This window comes from Lethenteron reissneri, chromosome 19, assembly GCF_015708825.2.
Source record: "Lethenteron reissneri isolate LAM-NWPU_2019-01 chromosome 19, ASM1570882v1, whole genome shotgun sequence".
In the NCBI taxonomy this organism is placed as follows: domain Eukaryota; kingdom Metazoa; phylum Chordata; class Hyperoartia; order Petromyzontiformes; family Petromyzontidae; genus Lethenteron; species Lethenteron reissneri.
Window position 1 is genome coordinate 4,303,844 of NC_083797.1, and position 26,489 is coordinate 4,330,332.

The following is a 26,489-nucleotide window of genomic DNA, read 5'->3' on the forward strand; positions in this document are numbered from 1 at the left end:
CGCCGGGATGTGCGATCTGCAGACGCTTGCTGCCCTCTCCTGGCTTCCAGTTGCCGTGGAGACTTGGGCAATAAATTGTTTGGAATGTTATTGCGGTCGGAAAGGCTTTGAGTTGTTGTTGAAATCCTGGTTGCGGGGTTCGCTTGGGGTATCATTCCCTTCAGGGTTAATCAAATGAGGACAGCTTCACAAGTGGTGGGGGGGGGAGAGTGGAGCGGTTGTGTATGGATGGACTTGGTCCTGTCATACGGATGTGGAACTTTCACCAGAGTCTTAGGGCTGTAATGAGAAAATGGGCACTACCTCAAGTCTCATTTAAACAATAAATTTTGATTTGCTTGTTTTGGTCAAATCGGGATATCAAGCACCGTGCCATGCCTTGGCTTTATTCATTCAGCCGTTAGTCGCATAAGTGAACGCTCCCGTATGTTCAGATAACTGCTGCTGGGATCGGATCTTGTATTTGCATATTTAATGCAAGTGTGTGTGTTTTTTAAAATTGTATCGCAAGTGGTCTGCATGTGTGCATGATGCACCTTTGTGATTTTTTTCTTGTATGTAGATCAGGGGTAGGTAACTACTATGCCGAGGGCCAAATAGGACATTCAAGTACACTTTGAAACAATCACACATGAACACCACACCCTGGCGTTATTAACGCAAACAATAACGTGCGTGTCCACCGAGTATGGAGGAGAGACCCTTGCAGAAACAGGAGTGGACTGCGGCCGCTCAGGAACTAACTGAAATCGGTGATCACTTTCACGAGTGGTCACCGACACACTTCGCAATAGAGACATTGGAACGCCATTCCAGTGTCCGGCACTCCCGAACACTTTTTTGTCAGCTCGGTGAAGTAATGACTAGCGGGTGAGGTTTTTTTTTTTAGCGATGCGGCCCTTTAAATTCGAGCAGGTGGTTTGTAAACACGTTGGGAAGCTAGCCCATAGCGTGTCTTTAAAGTTAGCAGGCGTGTTTGCTGAGCGACCTTTTTTATCAATTATATCTGCGACCACTATAAATTATCGTAAAAAAAACATTTGGCGCCAGTTTGAAAATATTCCTCCTGCTAAATAGTAAATTAGTGTGCTGTGTGCTTTTAAATGATGCTTCACACCGACGGGTAAACATCACGGCCGGCCTCGCGTGGCCACGAGCCGTAGGAAATCAAGTTGCGGGGGTCGTGTTTAGCCCACGTGCCGTCCTGTAATCCACCGATGCTGGTTTCTTTTTACCAGAGCCCGGTAGTAGGTGTTGACTTGAACGTTGCCCGACTTAGCTGCCGTTTTAGCCGTTGATGATGGAGGCGGTGGGGGGGTAGTCCCCAGGGGAGGGGGGGAGGTGGTCCCTGGCACTGGGGCCCATGCAACCTCTCGACCCCACTGTTGTATGCCTAAATATTTACTGAAGTAAATAGTTGAGATTTCTGCTGCTGCCACGTTCCGCTCACTGCCGTTCCCACTGCGTCCCCCCCCACCTCCCCCCACTGTTCGTGCCATCCTAGGCTTGCGGGCCACTCCTTGACACCATGTCTCCGCCAGGCGCCGGTACCATATTTGGAACGTTGAGGCTGCAGCTGGAAGGTGGTGCCACGGCTGCGTGCGACGCGTCGGTGAGCTCTCGTCGTCGCAGCTTGTCAAGCCATTGCGGCGTGCAGGCATACTCGCCCAGCAGTGGAACGGCGCACGACTCGTGGATGACGAATTTTCTTGACGGCGATTAATTATGGCCACGGAAAAGTCTCGGGGAATTTTTTGAACCGTACACACAGAAGCTCAGGTGTACTGTACATCCAAACTTAATTGGAGTGTTTTACTCACGTCCAGCTCTGATGCCACCGCAGCTGGGAAAAGTGGCAGAATAACTCAGTGTGGCCTATGACCTAATCACCTGGAATTCGCCCAATCAAAATACAGTAAAACCCTTGGTAATTCGACACATATGGGCCTCTGGCCTTGCCGAATTAGCCCATATTCTGAGTTGTGTACAATGGTACTCCCCAGTGTGTCCTGCTCCAATAAATGTTTTTTTATGTGTTTTTCTAAACTCTTCACAAACCATACGCATTGCACACACCTTTATCAATTGTATCCAAAACTTTGCATTTGTCTCGCAGACTAAGGGGTTTTATACTTCGGTCCCTTTCTATTGCTTCTTGATTCCTGCGAGGGGTGGCTTGCACAGAGTGCATCAACAAGGTAAAGTCCAAAGCGACAGGTCTGCACTGACGCTCACCACGTGCGCTGCTACCAGAATGAGTCGTCGTTTTGGTCGTGGTGCGCGGCGTCGCTCCACATGTATGCCGAAATTGGACCATTCGGTACGGCAATGCTTCTCATGGAGAATTACCAACACACCATATATACGCCGAAAGAGCAGCCGCGCCGAATTAGCCCCTATTACGAATGATCAAATACGGAAATAACGAGGTTTTACTGTGTCTCAGAAGCCAAGTAGGATATTGAGCCGTGTGTGTGCTTGGGATGGGACGCCACCTGGCAATACCAAGTGTAGGAGGCTCATGGGGGTGCGAGGTGACGACAGGTCCAGCAATGGAGTCTTGCATATCGCTGTGCAAAAGTTTTGAGCATTACCCTGCTTGTATACCCGTGGCTTTTCTGCAGCTACTTTGCTATCCTCCCAGTTTCCGTCGATCGGTATTTAATTCTAAAAGGCACAATTCGCAAGATGATCAAAACGCCTTGAGAACTGCTCCTTACAATCCGCATGCGTGTCGCAGATTCTCCAATTACACCGCCGCGTGGCCCAACATGTCCAACGCTGCGGAGAAATCCCGGAGAACCAAGATTCGTGTGTGTGGAACTTCTTTTGGTACCGTACGTAGCCAACCGTGCCAATCGGAGATGCGAGATGATAGGAACGGCTCTTCCGATCTCTCGCGACCAGGAGATCGTTCATAACCCACGCCAGAGCTGTCTTGGTACGATGCCTCTAATGAAAATCTGATTGGAGAAGATTTTTTACCTGCCATCCCCCTCCTGCCGCCCCTTCCCCTCTGCCTCAACAAGGCCCCCTTGGGAAGCTGCACCAACCCAGAGAGCAGGAACTGCAGATCCCCCCGCCCGCGTCGTTTTCACCGTGTATATGCGTTGTCTGTCGTGATTTGTTGCGATGGGTTCAATAAAACAAAAGCCAAAACATTTGATGGGAGAAGCTTTGTTGGAAGTATCGTGATTAATAAGATCCTCCAGTTGTAGTGCAACCACTTTCTCATTAACCTTTGCCTGCAAAGGAGAAGCTCGTCAGCTCTAGTTGGCAGGAAGGGCCTCGCCAAAAGTAAGTCCCTTAATCCTTTCCCGTTCCAAGACGGTCTGCAAGGTGCAGAGTGGGGGGTCCCGTTCACCGCTGAATCTCGGATCGCGCAAGCGATTCGGCGTGAATTTTATTTACTCGCGCTGCTGTTTTTAAAGACATTGGACTGTACGTACCGCAGAGAACCGTAGCGACACGACCCACACTCTACGATAGCTGGTGCCAAACTGTGCCACACACCCTCCCGCATGGTCTCTTGCTTCCCATTCCATTCTGAATCGATTCGTTGACGAGTATAAATTATTATCAATATTATTTCCTTATGTTTCCGTGCACGTTTAGTTTTGTATTTGTAGTGTACGGACACTCACTGCTTACACAGCTCTGCAGTGTCCAGATGTTAAATACCTCCCCTGGTATACAGTAGTTCATGGGATCGATCACGACCCTGATCATGTCTGTATGTTTGGAGTTTGCGTGTTCTCCCCGTGGTCACTTCGATTTTTAGAATCAACGTGCGTTTAGAGTTTGGTTTATCCGCACCTCCGATTAGCACGGTTGGCTACGTACGGTGGCAAAGAAGTTCAACACACATGCTATAAATTTCCACGTGATAAGCCACTTCGTTGGGCTATCATTTGTGATAGCCAGGTTGCTTCTGAAAAAGAGCTACACAGTTCAGTGTGCCTTACCTGGAACAATAAAAAGTTAAATTTGAGTATAACATTAATCCCGAGTTCCATTCGAAGCCACGGCTCACATCGGTGGAAAATTTTATCTGAATTGGTGCCTACCTGGTTGTTTCCCCTTCACCTACCCACTCTGACGATCCTAGTAGATGCAAGTTTATCGAAAGGACGGTATTCGTACCATTCTTATATCGCGAGGCTCGGGCAAAGGTGTTGTGTTTTGCAGTCGAAGTCTGCATTGGCGGAAGAGCATTTCTGGCCAGACAACCCTCATGACCACCAACACGTTGTCCTAATCGAGCAGCGGTGACGGGCAGGAGGGCTGTAATAATATCTATTTATCCCATATGTCCGTTAGTGGCATGGGGGTCAAAGCTTTACTCCACAATACAAAAAAAACACGTATAGGAAATCTAAGCAAATCACACACCAAAAGTTCAAATGATACTGAGCAACTTTTTTTTTGAACCAGGTGTAAATCCCACTGAGCTCTTAGATTGATTATTTGTCAGAAGCGACCTGGCCACAAATGACGGCTCAACGAAGCGGCTTATCGTGTGGATAAGGGCGGGTGCCACCAGGGTAGGTGCGGGGGGGGGGAGCTGCGTTTGCGATGTTGAATGTTGTTTTGTTTACGTCGGTTCCCCCCCCCCACTGTGCACGTTGCGTCTGCAGGGGTTCCCGATGCGCGTCCGCACGCTCAGCAGTTCGGAGCACCGGCCCCCCGGCACCCCTGGCGCTGCCGCCTGCCGTCTGCACGCGTCGCTCTCGCCATCGCCCAAGTCACTCGCCCCCGGCCGGTGGGTCAGAGCTCGCGGGGCCGTCTCTCTGTTGGGGCCCCCCCCCCTCTCTCTCCCTGCCGCCCCCCCCCCGCCCCTCGCCCTCAAAGCACGTGCAGTCGTGGCGGAAACGTGGCGTCACCGCATCGATTTTTTTATGTCGCTTCTTATAGGGTCGCGATGCACATCCTCAGGTGAAGAAACAGAGCTGTTGGAAAGACAGCGCTTCGCATTGGACAGCGCTCCGCATTGGAGCGCTGTCTTTCAGACAGCTCTGTCTTCACCTGAGGACGGCTGCTTGCGTTGTGGCCGAAACGTCGTGAGAATTTTATTTTATTATGTTTTATTTTTATTATTTTATTATTTCCCTTCTACGTGACTTTACCGAAAGAACCAAGAAGAGGTAGTTTTTAATTTTGGCAAATTTGGACCATGACGCTGGCACACAACGGCCTACTCTTTTTTTTGTAATGGCGTCGGTGGGATCATGAATGTCCGCCGAGTCACACGGCGCGTAGTATTATTATTTATTGCGCCCGCAGTATTAATCGGTGTGGCCGATTGGATTTGAATCGCAGAGCTCTACGACAAGCGGTGAACGCGAGCTACCGCTGGGCCACGTCACTTCCCAAATTGTGAGAGTTAACTGTGACGGCCTTATTCAGATTTCCCTTACCCCTGGTGTAGAGAGAGCACTGAGATCTCACAGCACAAGGCTCTAACACGCTCTGTTGAGACCTGGGCTCAATCACAATTTGTCACCCGTAACGAATTGCAATGTAATTGTATGTTTCGGCTAACGTCGCTGTGGTAATTACCGCTCGGGTCTGGCTCTGACGTATGTATCGATGTAGAACTTCTTTCGCACCGTATGTATCAAAGCGTCCTAATCGCAGGTGCGGGGGAAGGACACCAAACGCAAAAAGAAGTTTTAAAAGAAATGAGTTTTCCATCGAAATTATTTCAAAGTGCATAGCTCCAGTTGGCTTTCTAATATCGGCAGGAAGATCGTTCCAGACGGCCACAGAAGCGCGTGACGCGGGTGGCCGTCTCGGTCCGACGGCCAGCCACAAGTCCAACGCCGACCGATTCCCCCTCGCTTTTTTTATTGCAGGAAAAGCCGCGGGGAGGCCAAGAAGTGCCGCAAGGTGTACGGCATGGAGAACAAGGACATGTGGTGCACCGCGTGTCGCTGGAAGAAAGCCTGCCAGCGGTTCAATGACTGAGCTCCGAAAGCCTCTTCCTTCCAACACTTTACCACCCACCATAACCCCACCCCCCACCACATACTCCAGGCGTTCGGTTCGGTGTGTTTCGATCGGTCGCAGGTTTTACCGAGACTCTCGTTTTTGCCCCGGCATTATTACGATCGTCCCGCGTTGGTCTGCGTCCACCCTTTTGCACTATGGGACGCTTGAGGTGGTGAGGTGGGAGAATGAAACTTAAAAAAAAAACAATGCTGGCGACACTTTTCTGCGGTAGAGCTCGGGTGCGCGTGCTGTGGTTGGGTTTTTTTTTTTGTAATTCACGGAATCGGATGGAGGGTTTGTACTGGAACGACGCGACTCGCTCCCGACACAGTTGCCACTCGAAACCTCCAGCAAAAGTACACGACGTCAATTTTTGCCCCTTTTTTCAAATTTTCCTTTGAAAAGTGGTCAACGTGGCTGCCAAAGCGTGGCACGCGACCGCCACCGGAAATTCTCGGCCCCGTTTGCCGAGGACGATAGCCTACAGCTCCCCCCGCCTCCCCTCTCGCTCCATCTTCCATCTTCGTTGTGAGCCTCTGCGGCCGAGGCTCGTGTTGGGTTTGCCATGCCGGTAGTTTTACGAGGAGAGAAAACGTTATTCTCCACTGCCTCTTCTCTTGGCGCCAACCCTGCAACGTCTTCGCTGTGCAAGAGAATATACGCGAGCCCGCGCCCTTGTTGGGCACCTGAATGTACGCTTGCGACAAACGTCGAAGGGCGCGTAGCGGAGTGGAATCCAGGAACCCCCCGGTAGGGCTTTTGAAGAATTGTTAACTTTCTCAAGTTTTAATTGCGCGGGGATTATTATTTTTGTTCCCATTCCTTGCGACTCCAGCAGAGGCGCTCGGTAACGAATCGTCGTGTGTCTTGCCGTACAGAAGCGTTCGTGCGCCACGGACAAAACCTCGATCCGATTTTCTGGGCAGCCTGTATCACGCGTTCGTCAAGCGCACATTGGCGCAAGAGCTTGGTGCTTACATCGGTCACACTTGTTTTGTGCTTGCCCAATTGGCCTTTTGGAGACGGCAGGGATATCATGAAGTCAAAGCAAGGTCAACTTGCATGGGGTTATAATTTTTTTGTCGCTGCAGCTGGCTTTGTTCGTAGGCTGCTTCCGCAGGCTCTCCGGGAAGAGAGACGACTCCGTCGAACTCGTCTGCCTTCGGGTTCGTGTGAGCGGTTGTCGTTCGGCGCCGTGGTTTTCGACGTGCGGAGAAGCGCGTCGCGTTGCCGCCGCCGGCCGCCTGTCGCGTCGATGGAAGTCGGCGAGGAAGAGAAGAAAAATATGCAAACGTTGTACAAGCGCTTAACGCGGCTCCTCGCATTCGTTTGGCAGCGCGTGCCCGTAATTGTCTTTTCAATGCCAGGACCTCTTACAGAGCAGGAATGTTAAAACGGTGATACAGAATGAATGTAATCGTGACGATGGATGGGTGGTAGCGTGCCCCCCCCTCCCACCAAGCCGTGTGCCCCCGCTGCTGCTGCTGCTGCTCCCCTTTCCCTCCCTGGAGCAACGTATCCCTGACGTCGGCGTCCCGAGGTTGGGGCGAGCGGGGACCCCTCGGCCACGCGGCAGCGCCCAGCTGTCGGCTGCTTTGTGTAGATCGCCGGGCACGTTCAAGAGACATTTCATCCTTTTTGCCTTTTTCTTTCCTGTGACCAAAAAAACCACGGGTCTCTCATTTTGTAAGAAAATGTACAAGCACGACTCTTTAAAACAAAAACAAGACCTCATTTCGAGCATTTGTTCACGAAGGAACATTTCTAACAACTTCTCAAAAACGTGTGATGGTTATTGTTATTTTTCTCTCTCTACCACCGCCGCCGTCAACGTGTTTTAGTTACCTGCAGCTTTCTCTCGGGGACCCTCTGCAATGTCTTTGGAGTAGTCGTTAGCGGCGATAATTTTAGGCTCGGACACGGCGCTCTTCCCCTGCCCGTCGGCTTGTATAACAACGCAACGGCTACGCATTCAACAAATACAAATGCTTTAAACTGTAGAACAAGCCGGCGCCCTTTCTGTAACGAGCCAGTGTGCGTGCGTGTGCGTTTCCATGGGAAGATGCTCGTCAATGCGGGTGAAAATAGCAGGTCCGTGATGGTAAATGTTTAAAGCTGGTGCGCACGCGTAACTGTTGATGATGTTCTCTTTTGTAATACTTGGCAGGGGTTTAAAGAGGATTTTTCTACACTCGGATCTGCCACGGAAGAGCACAGACTTGTGTGACCGCGCATCGCTTAGCCGGGCTGCACAATGGGCTGTAAAGAATGTAGGGGGTTTTTATGCGAGGCTGTGAATTCATTTGTTTGAGTCAGTTTGGCAAGCCACGTTCACCGTTTGCTGCGGCGGCAGTGTCCAAAATGTGTGTTTGTACGGAGTGGCGTAAAAAAATATATATATCCGGGGTGTCATGATTCGTCAACACAGCTCTTATAAAAGTAATTGCACATTTGTGTGTATTGAAGCGTAAGGATGTATTAGCAACAGCAGCAACGGTAGTAGTAGTCGTAGTGGTGAATAGTTATTGAATAGTATTAATAGATACAATATATATACGTAAGATGAACGTCTTCTTCAAGCAGCATTTTTGAGAAGAGGCCAAGAACTGTGTCCACCGTCGACGTTTTGGGTAATAACTGGTGTAACGATGTGCCTGCACTTGTAGTCTCGGGACGCCGTCTCTGCTATGGGCTAGCGGTGTGGTCCGCATGGTGCGAGGCGGAGGGAGCCGGGCGCTTGGCTGATGTAAAGGTGCATGGCATTGGATGCCTAGTTTCAACGATGTCTTCCCCCCCCACCCCAACCTCCGATTACAATGCCGCATTGGCCACGCGTGGGGTCCTGAACTGCCGAGAATGGCACCGCGTTTAAGTGTTTAAAGTGGTGTCTGAAACCATCAAGCCACCGCAGTTTCAAAAGTTCTCCCTGCTGTCGTGTGAGCGGCCTGTCCTCCCTCCCCTACTGCTTTCCACCCCTTAACCGTTATTAGATACGCAACGGTACGGCGATCGGGAGTGAAAGTGGCGTCCGACACTAAGCACTTATGTAACGGAACCTGACTGTGGATGTACATAGATGGGGCGGTGTGTGTGTGTGCGTGTCGTGGTGCTGGCCACCCATCCCTCTCGTGTGCCGTGCCGGCCTTCATGGGTGCTCGCCTAACAGCACTTACACCCCCGAGAGTCTGTTAAGGCTCATCCGGGGCGGGTGGTGGTCTTTGTCTTTGCGTGCCCCGTGAGCGTGTCCCGTAGAGAGGGGGGCGCGAGCCACTCCGGGTTGGGTGGCGACGATCCCCCCTTTTTGCCAGCCCACACACGGGGGGGTGGGAATGTGCCTTAGTCTGTCTGTGCATCACCAGCACAACCTTTCGAAGACCAAATTGCCAAAACCTGCTCGAAGTTGATACGCATTTATTTCTCTTTCTCCTTGCTAGATCGGGATAAGCTATAGATTTGTAAACAAACAATATATATAAAATCGAGTCCAGTACCATCGTTTTTACTTTCTAGTATTTTTTTTTCAGTCGTCCGTATGCACCCACCCCGAGGACAACTCCAGACGGTGGTGGTATGGGCGGCTTCTCATTGTGTTCACCGTGTCTTTAGGTTTTGCCTAGTTTGTGTGTTTGTGTGTGTGCGCGCGCGATGAGTATTTAGGCCATGATGCAGTCGGGCAAATTGTAGGGAGCGGTGGCGTTAGCGGTCAGCGCGCTGCGCTATGAACCCGGTGACCCGAGTTCGATTCCCGCTCACGGCCAACACCGGTGAACCGGTCATGGGGCCTCCTCCTCGGTCGACTCGGCCTCAATTGAGTACCTGGTGCGATTGTGTAAACATCCATGGGGAGACAAAGGCGGGCGAGCGTGGTGTTGGCCACCCACCACCCCCTCGTGTGCCGTGCCAGCCTTCGTAGGCGCTCGCCAACAACACTTGCCCCAACGGTCTGTTCAGGCTACACGGAGGAGGGGAATCTTTGTCTTTGATGGGTATTTAGGGCCACGATGGAAGTCGGGGCGAGCATTGCTCTCATTCACCTCCGACGGCGATGGCTTCAGTTTCTTTGATTGTGTGTTAAGGAAAAGCAAAAGCATGCGGTGTAATCAGTCGTTGCCAAAATCTTAATGAAATGCTGAATTTTTCTGCCAACTCCTAAGTGGGCAACTGAGATGGCGTCTGCCGGTCAAGTGACGGGAGGTCAAGACTGCGCCAAGGTTCGCGTGCTCGGCTGAGACCGATTCGTTAAATAAAATTAATATTTCGAGAAATGTTTGTTTTAATTGGGCTCGACAGCTGCGCTGCTCGCTGGCACGTTCAAGTCTCGAATCCGGACGAAACGATCTCGCGCCCCCCGCGCTCCCTCCTGGTGGCCGTCACCAATGACGGCTTCTGTCATCTGATCACGGAGGGTGGTAACGTGAATAGCCCACGGCGGTGCGCCCTGTAGACCGACCGACCGACCGTCCAATTCCACTTTGATCCCCATTTGCCGCAGTGGCTCGTGTCGTCACTGTCGCCGATGCTGCCAGCGACTTTCCCCCACTCACCACCCCCCCCCCCCCTACAAGTTTGCCCTCGTGTATCTTGGCATTTAACTTTCCGATGCTTGGCAGGACGTGTGGTGTTTACGAGTGTGTGTGTGCCCGTGGGGGTGGGCGGTGTAGTGGGGAACGGTGGTGTAGCGGTCAGTGCGCTGCGCTACGAACCCGGGTTCGATTCCCGCTCACGGCCAACACCGGTGACGATTATCTGGAACCGGTCCCTGGCCTCAAATGAGTACCCGGTGCGATGCGTAAACGTCGCCACTGGGGAGACAAAGACGGCCGGGGGTGATGCTGGCCACACCCACCCCCTCGTGTGCATTGTCGGCCTTCATAGGTGCTCGCTAACAGCACTTGCCCAAACGGCCCGATAAGGGTATACGGGGGATCTTTGGCTTTGTGTGTGGGGGGGGGTATGGGCCACGTGGTCGCAGGCGCGTGCGCTGTTGGATTGCCGGTCGTGTGCTGGGTGAGCCGTCTCGAAGCCAAAAAAAATAACTCAAAATGCTGCTATTGCGACAACACTGCTAGCATTCCTTTTCCACGTGTCATGCAAAAAAACCATATTACGTCTCGGTGGACGGCAGTATTACTGATCTATTTTTTTACTGTACACGGTGGAATTTCTTTTTCGTTTTTGTTAAGTTATAAAACAAATTAGAACTTTAGTTGAAAACTATTTCAGTTTCGGATACAATTTTTTTTTGCCGCAAAAGGAATTGTTCAACAGTGGATATACCATCTCGTAACGTTGTTTTTTGTTCGTTGTTTCATGAAAGTGGATTGTAACTAACGTGTGGCCGTGTTCATATGTCGGTGATGGAGGGGCGGCGGGCATGGTGGTGTGGGTGGGTGGCCCAGCCAGTGGCACTGGCGCGCAATATGTGACCCCGCTCGACCGATAAGCATTGCGCCAACATCATCCCACGCTCCCTTCAGTTCATTTCTACAAGGCGGCATTGGGTTGGAGCCGGGTTGCCACTGCGTTCGCCACCCACCGCCTCCTCTCCGCAAATTATTTAAATCGTGGCATCGTGTTCCCTCGCCCACACCCGGTGGGAAGCGACGATGCACGCAGAGCAGCGTGGAACGTACCTATCTTTTTTTTTTGCGTGGAGGGGTTGAAGTGTTAGATTGCGCAAGGATCTATTGGATGGAGAGAATGTTGTATCTGAATGTAGCCTCCCCCCCCCACACACACATACACCCCCCCCCCCAATCGAATGTGGGATTAAAGTCTTGTCTTCTATAATTGACTCCTTTCGTGTATGATTAACACTGTGAATGCAAGTCCAACAAAGTGAAGCCGAAAATAGTTTCTATAATAATACTACGAAAAAAATATATGAAAAAAATATGTCGCTTGGATTGTGATCTGCGCGCTCATTACTCTATGCGCCTCTTTGTAAATCTCTACACTGACGTTTTCTACTGTAATACTTTTTTTTTGTACATACACAAGTTTGACGCGAGGACAAAAAACGGACGGCACTTTGTGAATGGACCCCTGTGTTTGTGAACGGCGCGCTCTGGATGCAGACATTGACGGGTGGCCTTTTATTGTGTGGCTGGTGGTATGGAACGTGGCCAGCGTGTGTCGAATGGCCCCCTGTCTGTGGACGGCTTTGCTCCGTTTTGACTGTTTATTCGTTCATTATTGTATGTCCGACGTCTGAATTTACTGTGTAAACCTGCCCGCTTAATCCAAATAAAGGCAAATGCTTCGATTATCCACTGGTTCTGTGTGTGTATTTTGCTGCGTCAACAATTGTACGCTCTTCCTTCCGTCATTCGGAAGCCACTGGAGCTACGGCACTGTCAAATCTAAATTGAAAACCCCATTACTTTAGAACTGCTTTGTGTGCGTGTTTAGTTTGTTGTCCTTATCCCGCACCTCCGCTTAGCACGGTCGGCTACGTACGGTGCGAAAGAAGTTCAACGTACACCTGGGTAAGCCTGGAGGCGCACGCTTGATCTCGCACAGGAGGCGGCTTTGGTGGATCGTACAAAAGTTGTGAAACATCCATTCCCGTGGGAGTCGAGGAGGTGCCATTCCCCTGTCTTACCAGGAGATGGCGGTACAGCAACAATGTCGACCCTCTCCCAACATGTATGGACATTGAATTGGGCGGTATACCACCTTGAATGTAATAAAGGACCGCAGAGCTTGGAGGGGGAGGGGTTAATTTGCCACCGGCTCACCGCGTGGCTGCAGTCTCCGCTTGATTTGTGGTTCCCACCCCCCCGAGTCGTTCTCTGTCTTGCAGAATGAGCGAATTCGGTGCGGTGCGTCGCGAGGTGGAGTTATGATCGCGTAACAAGGTGGCATGGAGATGCCAGCAACCTTCATTGTGTCAGCCCGTCATCGGTCACCAATATGGTGAATATTTAGCATTGTCAAGCCATCTGGTTTAATTCTTGTTCGTCTCTGAGATGAAAGTGAACTAATACAAATTACCAAATGTACAAATTGGCACGTTCTGTTTACGTGACGACCCTTACTATGCAACTCATTTACGTGATCTAACCCAAAACTATCTCATGGATTATAAATGTACACTTGTGCGAAACAGAATCCGATCTCTGCGTTTGAATGAATGAACGCTTTTTCAAGTTGTGTATGCATGCGGGAAGTGCAGCAGCGATTGTAGGAACGTGTCTCCAACGCGTCCCGTGCCTTTCCACAAAGAGAACTTGTCAATAGTCACGGACAAACCGACCCAAGTTCACATCCTTTCGTGTGCCAAGGCGTGGCAGTCACACGAGTCGGCTTGGTCACTGTTTTTTTTTTCATTAGCGCAGCACAATCGAACACGCGGGAAAGAATGAACCTGGAACGTCGGGCTCGCGATTCGTCGGCAGGTGCAAAGAGCGAGCGAGAGACGAAGCCGCATCTGGGCTCGCGATCGCCCCGAAATGATCGATGTCCCTTTCCTGTGATGCGTGGGGTGGCACGGGTCATTACGGATCTTAGAATCGGGAACTTTTCATCCGCAGGTAACATTGTGGCGAGGTTTTGTCTCGGGTTTAATATATTGCTGCTTGCGTTCGGACATCCGCCTGTCCAGTGGTTTTATCGGTAGCACACCGGCTGGGCACATGCTTTCCACCCATCTTATCGAGGCATTGTATCTCTAGATAACAAATGTGGATGATGGCAAGCCTCACCCCGGTAGCTTATTACGAGAAAGGTATTGTTAGAGGGCGGTTATCGGAGTAGAATAAAATTAAAGGCTTCGCTCTTTCCGGCAATGAATACCGGGGAGGTGTTAAGACGTTCTAACGCCAACTAGACGCCCATTGAAGGGCATCGTGTCCGTGAATCGCACAGACGAAGTATTTAAACTAGCAAACAAACACGCATTGGCCTTGAAACTGATTGTCATACAACCGAGACCGCCTCTTTCCATGGCTTTGTCTCAACGGGGCTATGGAGCGAACGGTACAGGGACGGTGCAAACTCCAAAGCATGAACAGCTCGGGTTAAGCTGTTGAATTTGTTGGGCCATTTATTTTTTTGCCAGTGGAAAAATATTTATTTGAGACTGGCGAAAAAAATGGGTCCTACAGATGCACCGAAATTTGTTTCACGGGGAACCTCGAAATGGAAAAGCAAAACAACGTGACCGGCAATATGCATGCAATGTGAAAATGAATGTTACGCATGTCTATGTAACAGACTGCTGTGTATATATATGTGTGCACACCTACATTGCCAGCTGCTCGTGGTGGTGGGTACTGACCATCAGTGCCGGATTATCCTAGTAGCAAAAGTAGCTACATATGTAGTAGCTACGGGCCCCACACTTTCAAGGACCCCGCGCTAAATGCTTTCAAGCTATCAACTCCGGTTCAGTGATTGTGCACTTGCTCTATTACTATAGTACTATGCTGCCTTCAACTTTTATGAACGACTGTGTGTTTAAGGTTAGCGATTTGTCGTATTATCTGTCTGTGTATAGCAAGTGAAAAAAAAACAATTACTTTACTACGCAAGTTAAACATTTGTGTTTTAATATTTTTTTTTTATTTAGGGCCCCTTTATAACATCATGCTACAGGCCACGCACGAGCTTGTCCGCCACTGCTGATCATGGTGGATACTCGCCGCATTTGCCACCCCAGGTGGCAGCAACCAAAACCCTTCGCTCGCGTGCTGATTGAGATCGAGAGTCTGGAGAAATCCATAAATAAAAATGATCAGTAACGTGTATTCAGCAACGTGTATCCAGCAAAGTGTATTCAGCAACGCCGAGTGTATCGCAATTTACAGGAGGGTGCTAGATTTAAGTGAGGCCAATGTTTTGTTTTTGTTAATGTTTTATTCATATGACTTTTTGTATCTGGGATGAAACTGGAGTTTACCTAAAGAAAATCGAAGCGCCTATGCACGATGGGGGGGGGGGGGGCAGACATATATATTCGCACAGATGGTTTCACGAATCCATTAGCTCTACTGCCATCTCTCGACCACCACGCATTCCAGGGGAGGTTCAGGAATACTTCACGAATCTCCACCTTGTGCACGAAGCCTCGCGTCCAAGCGCCCCGGATCAGAGGCACGCACCACCGCAAAAAAAAACCTCTCCAAAAGCTTGCGGGCGATGGGAAGGTGAAGGCGCACGCTGACATCAAGGTGGTTTGCTGCGTCTCTTACTCCCGTGCCCGGACAACAGCACCTCCGATTAGCACGGTTGGCTACGTACGGCGCGAAAGAAGTTCAACATGCATAACGTACGACACGCGTATTGGACACTGATTAGAGTGCGTAATAGAGGGGGGGGGCGGCGGGTTGGGTTAGATCGCGTAAATATATAAATGTGTCGTTAAAACCCGCCACCACCCGACACAGCCACAACATTTACAATCTGTGTACGACGTTTTGTAATTGTCGTGGCTTTGCTCTCCAACACACCGGTGGTGCTGTACTAGTGACGAATTGGCCACGTTCTGTTTACGTGACAACCCTTACTGTCTGTGTCGGGTGGTGGCGGGTTTAACGACACATTTATAAATTTACGCGATCTAACCCAAACAAATCTCTACGGATGATATTGGTCGCGAAAGCTTGCGTGATGAACCGATTAGAGTGACTCGGCTTTTAAAGCACGCCTTCTCAACAAGCTCGTGCGTTTCACGACTTTGAGCCCAGCCGACGCCAAGGGTGATTCGTTCATAGACCAGCCCGTTGACATTCACAGAGCGAGATTACGGGGAGGAAAACTACGTTGTCATTTCACAACCCCTGTAGATGTGTCCCACCGCCAGTTTTCAAATACATTCGAGGTATTCCATCGTTTAAAAAAACAACGATATCCGTCTAATTCAGGGGTGGGGAACGTCCGGCCCGCGGGCCGTATAAAGCCCGCAAAATCATTTGGTGTGGCCCTGCCAAGGCAACCGCAGGCGGGACTCGAAATTCAATAAATCTAGGAGCAAACCTGGAAAAGCAGTTGCGAGTAGCAGCAACATCAATACCAGCTAACATCATCACACGCCTCGCCAAAGAGAAGCAGTTCCAGCCATCGCATTAGGGGTGAGTTAATTAAATGTTTGACCAAATATAAACGGGCGAATTTTTTAGTTGATAATTTTGTATGGCCCGCGAATGATGTTATAAATATCCAAATGGCCCTTGGCAGAAAAAACGTTCCCCACCCCTGATCTCATGTATGGGACCATCCCATTCGCACGATATTAGAGATGGGGCGGGGTGTCTATGGATGGATCGCCCTGGATCAGTTGCCCTCCTCGTTCGGGCTACGTGCGCGTCGAGAGTGCGCGTCGTGACTCTCTTGAGCCGTGTCCAAACCCGAGCCATCAAGTTGCAGCAACTTCGTTGCCTGCAACCGAATCGGCTTACGCGCGGACCGTCTCTGCGGGGCAGTTGTGCAACCGGTTGCTTGCTACCGGTTGCTTGCTACCGACTCCAAATCGCAAGCGTCGATCGATGTGATCTGCATCACGCGCTTGCGCGTCCGCGAACCGCGAGCTGCAAGTTTTGCAGATCCCGAATGCCCCGTTTCAATTAGCCCGTGGCGCAGCTGCTCGCTCGGACGTGGACAAAGCAGTTGCAAAGGCGATGACGTATTAAGTTGCGCGGTTTCGAGAGCGATTCGTTGCGTACTCGGCCAAACACAAGAAGCAGTTGATGGTAGGCGGGGCAGGGGGGGAGGTTGCATTTAGAACCTCATAAAGCAGAATGCGGAGAGGAATGAACGGGAACCGCTGATTAGCAGGTGCGATGCAAGGAATGGGGGGCGGGTGTCATGCGGCTTGAATACTTAGGGGGTCACGGCTACAGCGGCCCCCCCATAATCCCTCGACTGTCCGTCATCCGAACGGATGGACACGCCGAAGAGTCGGCGCATGAAGCCCTCGTTCGTCTTGAGCTCGGCCTCTGGCCACGGCCGACCGACCCTCCTCATGAATCCGCCGTAGCGCTTGCGCAAGCCGTGCTGCTGCTGCAGCTGCTGCAGCTGCTGCTGCCACTGGCCAGGCGACGATTCGCCTTGCGGCACCAGCAGCCGCCTTCCCCTCATCCGCTCCATGAACCCGCCGTAGCGCTTGGGCCGGAGTCCGTCCGCGCCGGACTCCCAAAGCCTGGCGTCCCGGAGCGAACTTCCCACGGCGGTCGCCTTCGCGTCTCCGAAGACGGAAGCGCCGAGGTCGCGTGGGGCCTCAGCCTCCTCCTCCTCAGCCTCCTCCTCCTCAGCCTCGTCCTGCTCCTGGGAGAAGCCGCGCGCCCCGCGCACAGCGCTCTGCGCCAGTGGCAGGCAGAGGCCGCACCACCCTCGTTCCGTCCCGGGTGCCGAGTCGGCGTCCCTCGGTGTCCCCGCGGCGTTCGCATCGGCCGGCACCACCCCTCGTTCCTCATCCCGGCACTCGATGGAGCAGATCTGTTTAACGGAACGCCGAAAAGAGAGAGCACCCCCCCCCACCCCGTGCAGCGTTCGGTAAGCACGCGATTCGGACTCGCATGTCGCGGAGATTTCAGTGGGAATTGAATTCGATGGAGAGGGGGGGGGGAGGTTGAGTGTGTGTGTGTCCGCATTCGCCGGCGGCTGAACCCGCCATCATCTCGATGCGCTCGAATAGAATCGAATCGGGACTCATCGTGGAGGGATGGGGGGTGGGGGATGAAATCCACGTTTCGAACCCTACGTTGTGAACGGCGCAAGCTCAGCGCTCAAGTTTCAAGTTTCATGTATTAGGTGTAGCCCTGTGAGCCATTCGGCTCTTGAATCGGGTGCAACCGCAACAAACAAAAAACAAAAACATCAACAAGAAAACATCTTAAAGTGACTATGTGACTATGTGCAAACAGAAAATCCAAGAAAAGACAGCAAAATATTACAGAAAAAGCACCGTACACCAACCCTGTGCAAATATCCCAGTGGGATGCAAGTCAAACAACAACAACAACCACAAGACAACTTAAATTAAAGCCATCAGTCTAACTCTGTACTACAACAAACAAACATGGCCAAACCGAAAAACTTTTCAAAAATCACCAAAATAAAGCCATAAAAGCTGCGACGCCGCATCTGCGAACGTCCCGAGCCGATGAGCAAAGTCGTCCGGGAATGCGCTCGAGTCCCCGTCACATCTCGATCAAGCTAAGCAGGGGTTTAATCCTGGCTAGCGCCTGGTTGGGCGCGACCAGCGTTGCACAAACAGAGAGGGTGTCACGGGGCTGGGATGCAACTGGGCGGAGGGCAGAGAGCAGTCTAGCAGAGTCGATCATTGTACTGTACTTCTAAGACACAGCCATGCTCCCCGCCCTCACCAACACCGTCAACCCCCAAGACCCGCGCAGGTTTCGGGAGGCGATCATCCAGCAGTGGATCGGCTTAAAAGGGGCGGTGTTGAAATGATTGCCGTGCATTGGCCAACCAACTCGGTTTAATCGCGGGTGGCTGAAATGCGCGTTTCGAACACACGATCTAAACACGATCTAAGCACTGCCAGTTCCATGCTCTGAAACTGCCATCGTGCACCCAAAATAATACCTGTCATGAATCTAGAGTTGAAGTTTTCGTGACTGCAGGGATCCATACTCTTTGGTTCTTTCGGTAAAGTCACGTAGGTAGAAAATAAATTAAATCACGCCGTTTCGGGCGCAACACAAGCGTCCGTCATCAGGTGGGACAACCAGAGCAAGAAACAATTTCTGAAGTGGGCAAAGGGGGCTGCTGTAACAAGAGGCTATATCGGGAAGAGACGGGGCGGGAGGGGGTGATGACGGACGCTTGTGTTGCGCCCGAAACGTCGTGATTTAATTTATGTTATACCTACGTGACTTTACCGAAAGAACCAAAGAGTATGGATTCCTGCAGCCACGAAAGCTTCAAATCAATTATATAACTACATTATAGATTTGAAGCTTTCGTGACTGCAAGGATTCATACTCTTAGGTTTTTTCGGTAAAGTCACGTAGGGAAAAATGAATAATAATCATGATAATCATCATCATTATTTCCATCCCTTTTCTACCGATCCACTGCTGGATGACGATCATCCCACGCCGTCCTTCACGACCAGGATTGTAACCGGGGTGTGCGAGAACCACAGAACCGCGGTGCAGCGCGCTGACCGCCTGCCTGCACCGCCGCTTCGCTCCTCGTCCACCTCATCACCTCGGAAATAGATTCATTATTTAGTGATGATGCTGCTGCTGCTGCGTTGGCAGTAGGCTCACAAGCGAAAAACAAAACGTCAACGCATTCCTCAATAACACTGTGACCCTTAAAAGGAACAATATATAACGAGTGACGTTTCAGGCAACGATCCGTAACACTATGAAGATGGGCCTGCCAGTGTGATTCACGAATGTTGATTTTATGTTTTTTTGCCCATCGCTGCTGCTAATACTCATCAAAGACAAAGATCCCCCGTATAGCCTTTAACGGACTGTCGGGGCAAGTGCTGTCAGCTATGACTACCTATGAAGGCCGACCACCGGCACACGAGGGGGGTGGGTGGCCAGCACCACGCCCGACCGCCTTTGTCTCCCAAATGCCGATGTTTACACAATCGCACCGGGTACTCATTTGAGGCTGAGTCGAACTCGGGTAGGGCCCAGCACCGGGCTCAAATCATCGTCACCGGTGTCAGCCGTGAGCGGGAAATCTAACTCGGGGTAGTGCCGTGGCTTAGCAGCGCACTGCGCAACACCGCTCCCCCCACGACGCTCATCGCACACAAACGCGGCGCCGAGTTGCGGTGTCTCTCTCACCAGCACCGCCAACGGCTCCACGGGTCTCGCAGCCCGACCGAGGGAGTCGTGGCAGCTGACGCGGCAGTTGCGGTGGCCGAGTGCGACGCCCCGTATCGCACTCGGCGAGCCAGCGGGCGACGTCGTGGCGTGGAGTGGCACCGGCATCACCATCGCCATCATCGGCAGCAGGATCATCGTCAGCATCGTCGTCGGCTGCGAGCTGGCACGCATTGGGTCTCCTGCACGCGCGGCCTGGACCCCACACAGCGGCGAATTCACGTGGGCGAGTTAAACGCTGCATGATGACCGCGCCACAACCTGGCTCTGCCCGTGTGACTTCGGGTTGCAACGGCGTGCTGTTCGGTATTAGGTCCGACGTTTCGCTCCGCATGCTTGGGAGTTTCTTGGGGAAGTGGTGGTGGTGATGACGATGAGCTTACTTTCATCATTTGTTGTAAAATGTGCTTACGATGCTGCATCTATGCGCGGAAAGTTGGCATTGCGCTCAGAATCCGATAACGACAACATTCTGAATGTAAACTTGATTTGGAGTAATTCTGAATGTCACTGTTTTATTTGGTCAGGTAAAGCGCACTAAGCTATTAGCTCTTAATTAGAGGTGACTTGGCTCACTCATGACAACTCATCGAAGTTGCTTTCATCATCATCATCATTATCATCATCATAAGTGAACATTCATAGTCGCAGCCAAATCATCTGAACGCGCTGCTGTTTCTAAATTCGGAGCGCAAAAACGGAAGTCCCGGAGAAAACTCAACGCGACCATCCACGAGAGAGAGAGAGAAGAGGCGGACTTCAAATAGACAACAGGCATCGTCAGGGTCCGGAACAGATCCCACGTGCTCCTGCGTGCGATGCGATGGAGATAACAACTCCCTCGCAAACAAATAGAGTCTAGGTATCGTGCGGAAAAAACGGACTTATACCATGAACAATTCAAAAATGATTTGCTTGAAAAGTAAGAGGGACTTCATCTTCATTGGTTCTTTCGGTAAAGTCACGTGACTTTACCGAAAGAACCAAGAAGATGAATCCCTGCAGTCACGAAAGCTTTAAATCAAAATTTAAGAGGGACTTGTCTTCCCCGGTGAACACGTGACAAGGGTTCGTCTCACGCCGTGTTCAGCAAAGGTGTCTTTATAAGATGACGAACAGGTAACGTCCCCGGGCCAGGTAACACACCACGCTTCAGCACTCCGCATTCAGAACTCCTCTCAATCTCTCTCGCTCTCCCCTGGCCAACATAACCCCCAGATGATGATTAAATGGCCAGCTGTCCCGAGTAATCGCATTTCTTGTCAGTCTCACTCATTGTTATGGACTTCGGTGCCAGGTTATGATCAGTTCAACGAATGATAGCTCAACGAAGCGGCTTATCATCACTGTGGAAATTTATCGCAGCCCAAATCCTCTAAACGCGTGACGTTAATTCTAAATGCGGAGGGCAAAAAACCGGAGGACCCGGAGAAAAATCCACGCGACCACACGGAGAGAGACACGCAGACTCCAAATATACAGCAGGCATCAGGGTCGAACTCACGACCTCCTGTGTACCAGGCGAGGTAGTTAACATCTCGTCCACTGTGATGATGACAAAGAGAAACACGAAGACTCCAAATATACAGCAGGAATCAGGGACCTCCTGTATACCAGACGAGGTAGTTAACATCTCGCCACTGTGATGATGACAAAGAGAAACACGCAAACTCCAAATATACAGCAGCCATCAGGGTCGAACCTAAGACCTCCTATATATCAGGCGAGGTAGTTAACATCTCCTAGCCACCGTGGCGCCCCAAGATGATTACGCATAGGTAGGTGTACCTTGTCCTCGAGTGATAACCCCCCCCCCCCACCTCTAAGGCAGGCATTGCAGCGTTTCCGAAAACATACCGAGTGAGAAACGAAGCCCTTTGCGTTCCACGTACCTGGCTGGGTCTGTCGAGAATAACGGACGAGAGAAAGAGAGACAGCCCCGGCGTGTTGTTTCTTTCTTTCCTCTTCGTTTCAAGAGAAGCTCATGCTGCTGCTGCTGCTGGTGGTGGAGACTTTGGCACAGACTGGAGGCATCACACGGCCCCTATATACAGGGTGCACGCATCACACGGCTCCACGGCGGCTGATGAATATTCATGCGAAGCGAGCCGGCTCACCGGTATCTCAACACCCTGCCGACACCCTCCCTCTTGAATAATAATAAATAATAAAATTGACGTGTCATATATATGTGACGTGGACTATATATCATATTCCACTAGTCGATACGTATTATGTGGGTCACTCAGTGAGCCCAAGACCACGGGCGGCAGTGCAGAACAATCCGTTGTTGTACTGCACTTATGTATGCTCCCTCGACTTTGCCCGTTACCTTGACACCAAGACGCACTGACCGGCGTAGAGAAATGAACCTCCTTGCCGTGTGGGGAGGCGTTCATCCAGCAGTATATTGACGAACGGGTTGTCTATCCGTGTGCATCCATAGGCTTCTACGTACGACATAAGACACGCTCCATCAATCAATCAAAGTGTATTGGTCGCATACACAGCTCAACTGATGTTATAGCGGGTGCAGAGAAATGTTTGAGCTATCAGATCCACGACATTGCAATAGATATCTAACAAATAATGAAGAAAACTTAGAAAATAAAAAAAATTCACGAAATATCAGAACGAATCCAAATTACAAATCAAATGACACCATAACAATAATCCAAATAAGAATCTGTGCGTATATGCATGGCATGAGTGAACACAAATATATGCAATGAATGATATGTACGAGAATATATATTATAATATCTGAGTAAACTCTTGGAGGGCATGACTACCAATGTATTATAATTGTTGGTGGTGATATTTTTTTTTATTCATTGTGATTATCATCATTATTTATGCCCGTGGGTTAATCTCCCAAGCTCTTTGCTGGAAACGCCGTAACGTTAGCGTAACATCAAGCAAGGCTTGCAGCCAAACACGAAATACATAAATAAATATATATACATCTCCGTTCCTTTCTCCACTTAAATAAAAAAAAATCTAATATATGTGTTTAGTCCGGGTCAGAACCATCGTATTTACAGATTAATTAAAATCAACAACAGGGTTTGTTTTAAGCAGGCAAACTCCGGGCCGGTTTCGACGTTCAGGGTCTCATCGGCAGAGCTGTGATGGTTTAGTGAATGCGGTGCTCTTACTGATGGGTTAAAACCCAACGACAATGGTAATATTATACAATATCGCCCTCTGTCAGTCCACTGCTGGATGAAGGCTCCCCAAGGCGTGCCGGCCACAGGATGTGTTTGACCGTGAACATATATAAAACATTGTGCTAACACGTGTTTTGTGGAAAAGGGTTATTGCACGAAACGTCGCCATTCACATATTTTTTTTCAAAGACAGCGTTGTTGAAACGAGGTTATTGCGTTTTTTTTAGTCTTCTTTTGTCCGTGAACTCTGCTTGTGCACCACTGTCCAACGCAGCGTTGCCGTGACGCGATGTGGTCGCCTTTCGCGAGCAGTATCCAGCTCACAGATGTCCCCCCGAGAGGCTTGGCTTCATGAGATCTGAAGACGTGGAGTGCCACGCTCCGCGATTTCGGCATCGCGCTCTCAATAATCACGACAATAAAACTGCAACGCCCCGACACATTGAGCGTCGTGGCGTCAGAGGCAGTGGGGGGAACTGCTTCGTGACTTTGCCGGCCGCTCACCTGGCCTGGTCGAAGTCAATCACAGCCACGTGGTTTGCGAGCGAGGGGGTTGGATGCTGTGGTAGCGGTTTGGGCATCTCAAGCGTGAAAAAAACACGAATTTAATTTTTTTACAAATTTTATCGGGTTATTGTTTTTTTTTTTACCCAATTTTGTCGATAAAAAAACCACGGTTTTAATCCGGCAAGTCAAGTTGTCGTCAATCGGCTGCCAGAGTTATCGGATTCGCTGTCCTCTTCGATCATCTCGGAGTGAACGAAGGCCGTGGTGGGGATGCTGGACAGCTTGCCATCGGACAGATTCCAAAGAACACAGGATGAGATGTTACTATCCTTTGTGCAAGCACTTCCAAGAGTTCATGAACAGTGAGCCTGGTGAAATTTGGGGAGCGCATCGTCAGTAGTGAACCTTTGGTTCCTAGGGTGTTTCGGCCTTTCATACTATACACCCTCCCCAAAGGCGGCCAGCGACAGGGTGATCAATCCTACGCTTGCGCCCCATTCCCAATTAGTCATAGGAGTTGCCTTGTTGTTGATAGCCAACATCCCATGGGACTATGCATGGCAGGGGCGTCCTCCTCCCTGAGTCAAGCACTGTTGACTGCATACCTCCTGGCCCTCTCACTTTGGGGCCCAGCTGGGGTCTTTCCTCTTCATCCAGAGCCACTGACTGCTGCCTTCTGCCGCCTCCGATACAGCTCTGATTGCCGAACGCTGGCTCTGGCCCTTAATTCCCAGGTCTCTAAGCAGTCTGGTTGTAGATGTTGCCACAAAACCTCTGCAGCCCACCTCCACTGGTCGGACTTCTGTGTTCCAGCCATGATGCCGTGCTTCAGCAGCTAGATCGGCATAGCGCAGATGTTTTCGCTCATAAGCCTCATCTACTGAGTCCTCCCAGGGTACTGTGAGCTCAATGATGAAGACCTTCTTGAGCGAACGGGACCAGAGCACCATGTCAGGTCTTAGGGTGGTGGTTGCGATCTCCGGAGGAAACACAAGTTGCCGGCCAATGTCAGCTAGCATTTTCCAGTCGCGGGCCAAGCGCAGCTGGTCTCGCTCTATTGGTGTAGAGCCGCTCTTCGGTGGTTTAGCCCCTTCGCGGACAAAGGTCGTCCGTAAGGGGTGTGAACGAAGGCCGTGGTGGAGAAGTTCCTCTCGGATGCAGCGCTGGACGTGGCGATGCTGGACAGCTTGCCATCGGACAGCCAAGACTCCATCAGGAGCCTTGCGACTTTTGACCACCAGTTACATGCTAATTTCTCACATTAACATCACTAGCCCCGGCCACTTCTTTATGACCCTTGGGCTACATCCCATTTCAAACCTTTTAAAGCAGTCTGCCTCAGCAGTAGGCCACGCTTTCCCACCTGATGACGGACGCTTGTGTTGCGCCCGAAACGTCGTCATTTATTTATTTTATACCGACGTGACTTTACCGAAATAGCCAAAGAGCATCATCTTGTAGCGGAACGTGTTGTTTGTCTCCTCTTTGTTGGCGGCTATAATTAAAGGGATTATATAAGCAATATCAAACCGAAAAAACCCGGATTTTTGGTCATCTGAGATGATCGGGTTTTTTTTATATAAAAACCATGAAAAACCCGATGGAATAAATCCCGATGCTGCCAGCCTTGGGACATCTCTCGCCGCTTGGCGCGCGACGTTCGCCGCGTCCCGGGACTCGAACTGGTCGGTAGCGCAATGGGAAACAACAACAACAACAACAGCAACAACAGCAACAACAACAACAAAGCCCCCTCGTCGTCAACACCAGCCAGCCACGGTAGCCGCACCATCGCTGCTCGCTCACCCACTACTGGGGGGGGGGGGTTCCCCAGATTTCATTGGCGCAGGAGCACGAACAGAGGGCCCCCCTCGAAAAGTGAAGAATACAATCGCTGAGCTTGAATGAGACCGCGTGCGGCCAGCGAAGGGAGTGGGGGGGGGTTGAGGTGGGGCCACTTTAGAATTGTTGGCACCCCGCTTCAGAAGTGCTTTTCTAGTGGGGCCCTCAAAGATGCTCGCGCGAAGTTGCAGCCCGTGGGATTTGACGGCTCGTGAATTGTCGGGGGGACCACAACACCGTGCGGGGTGGGTGGGTGTGTTGGAGGGGGGGGGAGATCCACGGAGCTGCGTGGTAGTCAACAGTGTGCCGCGGCTCCCCATTTCTACGAATTATGCTGCGGCGGTTGTAGGCGCTGGTGGCCTAGCGATGGGGTGCGACGCGCAGAGTCTCTTCGCAGCCTGGACCGCGCTGATGCTCGTGTCGGGTAAGCGAATGGCGAACTGCCGCGTCGGATAATGTTGATGGCCAGTTGCGCTGCAAGCAAGTATAGGCGCGTCACGGTGGCTAGGAGATGTTAACTACCTCGCCTGGTCTACAGGAGGTCGTGGGTTCGCTCCCAACCCTGATGACGCCTGCTGCTGTATATTTGGAGTTTGCGTGCCTCTCAACCTACGTGGTTGCGTGTTAATTGTGCGCGTGTTGAACTTCTTTGGCACCGTACATAGCCGACCGTGCTAAGCGGAGGTGCACAAACAATGGAAATGTAGATTTTGAATAGATATTTGAGGGGGGGAAACATATTTTAGTTACAAGATGTATCAATTTACACATTTAAAAAAAAGAAATCTCTATTTGACGTGTTGTGATTACCGCGTTTTTGGGCTTCCCTCTCACTCCAGCTCACCCCGTGTCGCAATTACGTTACGTCGCGTAATTCCGTCATCGCATCGCAATTCCGTTACCGTATCGCAATTCCGTTACCGTGCCGCAATTCCGTTACGTGTTGTAATTCTGTTACCGTGCTGTAAGTCTGTTGCCGTGTCGCAATTCCGTTACCGTGCTGTAATTCTGTTACCGTGTCGCAATTCCGTTACCGTGTTGTAATTCTGTCACCGTGCTGTAATTCTGTTACCGTGTTGTAATTCTGTTACCGTGTTGTGATTCTGTTACCGTGCTGTAATTCTGTTACCGTGTCGCAATTCCGTTACCGTGTTGTGCTTTTGTT

At 50.9% G+C, this 26,489-nt stretch overlaps 2 protein-coding genes across 6 annotated transcripts in view; one reads left to right on the top strand and one right to left on the bottom strand.

Annotated features, from left to right (window-relative positions):
- The window catches only part of LOC133344181 (zinc finger protein 704-like), a 62,879-nt gene extending 50,620 nt beyond the window's left edge, over positions 1-12,259 (top strand). For 3 of the 4 annotated variants that reach the window (XM_061554200.1, XM_061554198.1, XM_061554201.1), the window contains 3 exons: positions 1,505-1,612; positions 4,638-4,762; positions 5,856-12,259. In XM_061554200.1, coding sequence (XP_061410184.1) covers positions 1,505-1,612; positions 4,638-4,762; positions 5,856-5,967 — 345 coding nt within the window. In that variant the 3' untranslated portion in view covers positions 5,968-12,259. The remainder of the gene's footprint in view (positions 1-1,504; positions 1,613-4,637; positions 4,763-5,855) is intronic. The other variant, XM_061554199.1, reaches the window with a different exon arrangement.
- A 1,095-nt stretch (positions 12,260-13,354) lies between these two features.
- LOC133344051 (proenkephalin-B-like) lies at positions 13,355-21,900 on the bottom strand. 2 transcript variants are annotated; one of them, XR_009755305.1, is made up of 4 exons: positions 21,698-21,900; positions 19,767-20,000; positions 15,670-17,427; positions 13,355-14,601 (listed from the first exon to the last, which is right to left on the bottom strand). XR_009755305.1 is itself a non-coding variant. In XM_061553998.1 (3 exons), the coding sequence occupies exons 2-3, from the start codon at positions 19,977-19,979 to the stop codon at positions 16,813-16,815; spliced, it is 828 nt and encodes a 275-aa protein (XP_061409982.1). In that variant the 5' UTR covers positions 19,980-20,000; positions 21,698-21,900; the 3' UTR covers positions 13,355-16,812. The 2 variants fall into 2 exon arrangements, 1 of the variants encoding a protein (XP_061409982.1); XM_061553998.1 differs by having other exon boundaries at positions 13,355-17,427.
- Positions 21,901-26,489: the final 4,589 nt, after the last annotated feature.

What these genes read in the sequence shown, in the direction of transcription:
- LOC133344051 (XM_061553998.1), bottom strand. Translation starts at nt 19,979, where the DNA reads ATGCGTGCCAGCTCGCAGCCGACGACGATGCTGACGATGATCCTGCTG. An exon ending in TGGAGCCGTTGGCGGTGCTG is followed by an intron (nt 17,428 to 19,766) that starts GTGAGAGAGACA and finishes TCCGTTAAACAG; the next exon opens with ATCTGCTCCATCGAGTGCCG.